Here is a 6,524-nt window from a genome sequence, read left to right as displayed (position 1 = left end):
GGTCAGAGACAAAGAGACAAACAAGTTCAAAGGTCAGAGACAAAGAGACAAACAAGTTCAAAGGTCAGAGACAAAGAGACAGACAAGTTCAAAGGTCAGAGACAAAGAGACAGACAAGTTCAAAGGTCAGAGACAAAGAGACTCAGACTCAGGGACACCAGAGACGTCACCAGAGACGTCAGAGCAGTTCTGTGGGAGTAATATTAATAATTTTAATAATATTGTTGGTATAAACTGCTCGTAATAAAAGTGTCTGATAGAAGCTGCTTTCTTCTGTTTTTCTTTAACAACATTTAATCTGAATCATTGAAATATTTTCTGCCAAAGTGAAATCAAGGCTTAGAGCTGGGAGCCTAAAGGGACATTCTGACCATTCTGATGTGGAGTTATTGCAGCAGTCAGCATCTTACCTGTTGTAGATAGCTCTTTGACTGACATCAGTTTAAAGAAACCGTTTTATTCTGACAGGACTGATGAGCTAACGGCTAGTCAGAGCCGGACCGAGGTGGAGCGCTGCCGCTGTTCATAAAGATCAACGTGAACACTGATTTATTAGCCTGTCAGTTTTGTTTTTAATGGAATTGGATTAAATGTGTGTTACCTCGTCAGTCCTGTCAGAAAAAAACTTGTTCAAACGTCTGCCTGCAGCAGGTAAGACACTGAAGCTACGGTCGTCAGAATGAATCAGGGGGTGGAGCTTCAACGCTGACTCTGTGTTTCTGTCTGCTCCAGGTTTTTGTTATGTTGAGTTCGATGACTTGGAATCGCTAAAAGAAGCTTTGACGTATGACGGCGCTGTAAGTATCTGATCTGAAAACAGCCACGCACCTTGAAGCCAAGCTGCTGGAGCGCTGACTGTGACCTTTGACCTCTGCAGTTGTTAGGTGAAAGGTCACTGAGGGTGGACATCGCAGAAGGGCGGAGGCAAGAGCGAGGAGCCGGCGGCTTCGGCTTCAGGAAAGACGACGGTAGAGGTAGGAACCCGGAGACGCCGACGGGTCGGTCCTGAGTTCTGACGGGCCGTCGGCGTCGGCTGCATCGTTCGGAGCGTCCAGGCCTGTTCTCGCGTTGTGTAATAAGTTATAAACATCATTTAGTCACAGTGAGACAGAGTAAACACAGCGCTAAGAAACCGGACCAGTTTTAAACCTGAGGGGGCCGTGGGCTCAGAAACATCTGGAGCAGGTCAGGCAGAGGCTGACAGGAACACTTTCAGAATAAAGTTCCATTAGAACCTCCCACCATCTCCAGTTCATGATATCATCATCAGATCTGAGGAATCCATAGAAACCTCTGAGGTCAAAGGTCAAACCTTTTTCATTAAATGCTACACAAAATAACCCCAGATATTTAGCATCTAACTGACCCGAGCTGTTTACAACAACCTGTGTGTGTCTGAGCTTTTCTTAATCTGTACGGTTCTGTCCAAAGGTTCTGATCCGGTCCAAAGGTTCTTTTCTCCTTCCCACCGTCCAGACCTTCTTGTAAACTTCTGAAGGGGTCCGGATCTACAGTTCTCCAGATGTTCTAAGGTCTTTCAGAACATCTGGAGATGGAGAAAAAAAATTATAGAAACTTCAATAAGACGGGTTCAAAGGTCAGAGGCTAAGAGAGTTTTTAAGACTTCAGAAGATCCGGAGAACTGTTGACCCAGACCCTCTGAGAGGGTCCAGACCTCCTGAGAGGGTCCAGACCTCCTGAGAGGGTCCAGACCTCCTGAGAGGGTCCAGACCTGAGAGGGTCCAGATCTCCAGAGAGGGTCCAGACCTCCTGAGAGGGTCCAGACCTGAGAGGGTCCAGATCTCCAGAGAGGGTCCAGGCCTCCTGAGAGGGTCCTGGGGGGAGGGGTCTAAAATGGACTGGATCAAAACTTTTGCACAGTGATCAGGTTCCTTTAAAGCGACTGAAGTCTTTTACCTCTGTGAGGAGGAGGAGGAGGAGTCTTCATCTGTCATCTGCTCATCATCCTCACCTCCTCCCTCTGACTCCAACAGGTTCTGGTTCTGGTTCTGGTTCTGTTCAGATCTGCTGCTGCTTTCTAATGCCTGCTCTGATTGGCTGATGGAACACTAACAAGCTCCGCCTCCTTTCTGCTGTCCTTGCTCCTTGTAGAAGGAGGTGCCTCCTCCTCTTCCTCGATGGTTGTTCTGCTCCTTAGATTTCCTCCTCTGACCTCCTGCTGCTCCTCTGACCTCCTTTCTCCTCCTCTGACCTCTTCTGACCTCCTGCTGCTCCTCCTTTCTCCTGCTGCTCCTGCTCCTCCTTTCTTCTCCTTTCTCCTCATCTTTCCTCCTGCTGCTCCTCTGACCTCCTTTCTCCTCCTCTGACCTCCTGCTCTTCTTCTCTCCTCTTCCTCGCTCTTCCTCTCGGTGGTAAACTCCCGTGTCGCCTGCAGGACGGGGAGGTTCTCGAGGAGCTCCCAGAGGAGGAGGAGAACGGGACTCGCGAGAAGATTTCTACGACCAACAAGGAGGAGGTGGGCTCAGAGAATCCAGCCGGCCAATCAAAGCCCTGCTGGCTGGGCCGCAGCCAATCAGAGAGCAGGATTCTGATTAAAAAGTGGAACTGATCTGAAATCTGACGGCTGTTTGTTGATCTGAAGGAGACTCGAGTTAGAAAACCTCTGAAGGGTTAGCTTCAGTTAAATTTTTAAACCAGAGTTTAGCCTCAGGTGAACTTTTTAAACCCGAGTTTAGCTTCAGGTGAACTTTTTAAACCAGAGTTTAGCTTCAGTTAACTTTTTAAACCCGAGTTTAGCTTCAGTTAACTTTTTAAACCAGAGTTTAGCTTCAGTTAACTTTTTAAACCCGAGTTTAGCTTCAGTTAACTTTTCCCGCCGCAGCCAACAGGAACAGACCCAAAGAGACCAGAAAGTAAACGTTTGTAGAAGTTAGCTTCTGTTGGAGGAAACGGACCACAGTTAGGTTGTGTTGCATTTTGTGTCACACCCTGTCTCACCTTCGTTTGTTGCCATGGAAACTGGGTCCAGCCAGAGATCAAAGCAGTTTGACCTTCAAAATAAAAGCTGCAGGAAATGGTGAGAAACAAAGAGCCCCGTCAGAGTTTGTGGCTGCAGTTTCTGTCTCGTTGTTACAGCTGGGACTCAGTAGGGTCTGGCAGCCATTTTAAAGTGAATGTGAGCAGGGCGGGGTTTGATGCTCATCAGCTCCGGGTTCATGGAGGATCAGCAGAAATGGATTCTGTTTGTGTCGTTTCCTGAAGCAGAAACACAAAGAAGTAAAGCTGCGTTTCCATCCGTCTCCAGTGACTCCTCTGAGACGTTTGATTGGTGGATAAACGCGATGCTAACGTTAGCGTTTCTTTGGCAGTTTAATGTTAGCTTAGCAGCCTTGGTTATCGTGCAGTCCGTACGATAATCTGGAACTTATTTATGTGAAACGAGTCATTTAAGGCTTCAGTATTTGTTTTCTAAACAGACTCTGAGGTTCCTACGGTTCTGCTCACGGATCTTTGTTCTGATTGGTTCTGTTCCACAGTCAGAACCAATCAGATCTGCTCTTGCAGTTCCTCTGTTTGTCCTGCAGGAGGCAGCGAAGTGTCTCAGAGGACCAGAAGCTGTTGGACCGCCCTGTTTTCTCCCATCATGCCTTTCACCTCAGTCATTCATGGTCATTCTCACCTGTCAGGTTGTGGACGCCGTCCGTCACCTGTCTCACCTGTCTCACCTGTCCGTCTGTCTCTGTAGGTTTCAGAGATGACGACTACATGGGGGGGCGGAGTCGAGGCGGCGGCAGTCGTGTCGGTGACGGTGGTCGCCCCGGTGACAGACGGGGGGGAGGTGGAGGAATGGGTCGCTTCAGAGAGGGACCGTCCCGCGGAGGAACGACAGACTTCAGGGAACCTTCTGAAGGTGACATCACTTCCTGTTTGTGGCTCTCTGTTTATTTAATTATGTGTTTTTTAAATGTTTGTAAAGTTTAGTTTGTTTGTTTGTTGGCGCAGAGGAGCGTGCACAGCGGCCCCGCCTGCAGCTGAAACCTCGGACCGTCTCTGAACCGCTCAACCAGGTCGCCAACCCAAACTCCGCCATCTTCGGCGGAGCAAAGCCGCGAGAAGAGGTGATCTCCAGAGAAAAACCCTAAGAGACTGAAGGCCGCGAGGGCCGGGGGAGGGGGAGGGGTCAGGAAGGGGAGGGGCGGAGTCAACGGGTCATTGAACTTTGACACAAAAAAGGATGAGCGACACAGTTAGCATTCCTTCAGACAGACTGCAAGCAGGCGGCTCNGGGGTCAGGAAGGGGAGGGGCGGAGTCAACGGGTCATTGAACTTTGACACAAAAAAGGATGAGCGACACAGTTAGCATTCCTTCAGACAGACTGCAAGCAGGCGGCTCCTCCTCCTCTTCTTCTACTTCCTGTTTGAGTCGAGTTTGAGCAGAATATTTATTCTGAGTGGGAATAAAGCTGAAACACACTCCGACACTCTGATCAATAATACACCTGTAAACACAAACACAGCGAGCAGCTCGTGAATGCATGTAAGCCCCGACCCCTCACCGCCACCTCTGCTTACTGTGATGTCATACCTGCTTCGTCCTGTAGCCCCTCCCCCTGCAGGCGAAACTTGCACCACTTTTTCTTATTTTTTTGTATTTAGTAGTCGTTAAGCTGTAGCCCCGCCCCAAAACCCTGATTGGCCAATCATGGACAGACCCTTTTTATTTGCTCCTCCCCTATTAAGAAAAAAAGTTGCTCGTTTCCATGACGACCAATCAGATCCTCCAGCTTTAATCAAACTGTATTTTGCCCTAAAATTAGTTTGACTGCTCATAATCCTGGGGGGCGGGGCTTAACCTGCGACAGGATGGACTTCTGGCTCCCAGCAGGCTCCGCCCCCTCAGATATCTGCAGCGAACCCACCTGAAGAAAAGAGTTCTTTTCCCATGATGCACTTGTTCAGGTGACAGGTAGAGGGCTGAGAAATGATGCATTCACTGTCTGCAGGATTTTTCTTCACACCCTGCTGATAAAAGCTGCGTTCAGGTTCACCAAAGTTAAAAAATCTGAAAATAATCTTAAAAATCCAAAACATCAAATTTGACCAAAAAAAAAACCACACATCAAACAAAACGTAAAGTTCCAGCGTGAACCTGAACGCAGCGCAGGTCATGAGGGGCGTGGCCGACTGTCAGGTCTTTCTCTGATTGGTTGTCTCAGCTGTGCGCTTTCAGAGACCTGTTCTGTCCAATCAGCTGTCAGGATGAGACGGAGGAAAGCTCTGCTCTGATTAGTCCGTTGGTCCACACTGAAAATGGCTCCAGGTGGTTTTCTTTGATCTTTTTGCTTTAATTCAGCTGAAGATCGTCTGGAACTGCCGTCCTGAGGTCCAACATCAGGAGACGTTTGTCCCCGGAGACAGTCTGAGGACAAAATCCAAAAAGATTCAAACAGATCCCAATAAATCACAGCTTCAACCGGGTTCTGGTTCTGGGCTGGTTCTGGCTCCGCCTCCCACCTGAATCATACCGGGAACTCACTGAGTACTTACTGAGTACTCACCGGGTACTCACTAAGTACTCACTGGGTACTCACTGAGTACTCACTGAGTACTCACTGGGTACTTATTGGGTAGTTACTGCGTACTTCCCGGGTACGCACTGGATACTCACTGAGTACTCACTGGGTACTCACTGGATACTTACTGGGTAGTTACCGGGTACTTCCCAGGTACTGAATCAGTTGGTACCTGGTGCGGACCCGGTAAGAACCGGAGCCGAAGCCAGAAAGCAGCTGGTTGGCTGTAGCAGCTGTAGCAGCTGCAGAGCTGCGGTTGTGTTTGGTCTTCATGTTGATGTTTCTGTTGTCATGTTTGGGTTCTTACAGGAAGGGAACAGATGAAAGGAAAGGATTTAAAGTGTTTTTAAATACATTTTTCCCTTCTTTACTTCTTGCTCCCCCTTTTTTCTTCTCTTTCTGTGTTGCGTCTCGTCCCCTCGCCTCTTTTTTCCCACCTGTCTTTGAATGCAGCACTGACCCGTTTAAAGCAGCCGCCGCAGCTTCCTGACCGGACGGCGGCGCTAACACATCGTGTCGCCAACACAGAAGAAGAAATTTGAAGGTTTTTGTTTCGGTGTCCTTTGATTGTTTCAGTGTGGATCCGACGCCGACTTCCACCAAGAATTTGTTATTAAATGATCTGCAAAGTCCAAAAAATCTTGTCCAATAAAGCTGAAACTTTGGTTTGTACCTCAAACTGTAGCGTGTGCTTCTTTGGTTCTGGTTCTGGGTCCTGAACCAGGTCCAGGTCCAGGTGGTGGGTCTGTGTGGATCAGGATCAGGTCTGTGGTGGCTCAGCTGAGCAGCGATTGGTTACCGAGACGTTAAACTTTTTCTAAACCTGTTTTTGTTCATTTGTTGCCCCACTCTGTTTATTATTGCAATAAAACTGTGTCATCATCATCAACACCAACCAGAATCTGTTTGCTTTCAGGGTGGGAGGGGGCCGGGAGGGATGGGTGGGATGGGTGGTTGGATGGATGGTGGGATGGATAGTTAGATGGTTGG

The 6,524-nt window shown here is 48.5% G+C and overlaps 1 protein-coding gene across 5 annotated transcripts in view; it reads left to right on the top strand.

Annotated features, from left to right (window-relative positions):
- Positions 1 to 6,429, top strand: part of eif4h (eukaryotic translation initiation factor 4h) — a 10,696-nt gene extending 4,267 nt beyond the window's left edge. Inside the window, exons 3-8 of one of the 5 annotated variants that reach the window (XM_037975878.1) lie at positions 733 to 797; positions 878 to 974; positions 2,396 to 2,476; positions 3,707 to 3,871; positions 3,943 to 4,079; positions 5,988 to 6,429. In XM_037975878.1, coding sequence (XP_037831806.1) covers positions 733 to 797; positions 878 to 974; positions 2,396 to 2,476; positions 3,707 to 3,871; positions 3,943 to 4,079; positions 5,988 to 5,993 — 551 coding nt within the window. In that variant the 3' untranslated portion in view covers positions 5,994 to 6,429. Of the gene's footprint in view, positions 1 to 732; positions 798 to 877; positions 975 to 2,395; positions 2,477 to 3,706; positions 3,872 to 3,942; positions 4,119 to 5,987 lie in introns of those variants that run through there. The other 4 variants (XM_017404225.3, XM_037975879.1, XM_017404226.3 and 1 more) reach the window with 4 other exon arrangements.
- Positions 6,430 to 6,524: the final 95 nt, after the last annotated feature.

Source organism: Kryptolebias marmoratus, linkage group LG5, assembly GCF_001649575.2.
Source record: "Kryptolebias marmoratus isolate JLee-2015 linkage group LG5, ASM164957v2, whole genome shotgun sequence".
Lineage (NCBI taxonomy): Eukaryota > Metazoa > Chordata > Actinopteri > Cyprinodontiformes > Rivulidae > Kryptolebias > Kryptolebias marmoratus.
The sequence above is the reverse complement of the archived record's forward strand: the minus strand, read 5'-3'. Positions and strand labels throughout refer to the sequence as shown.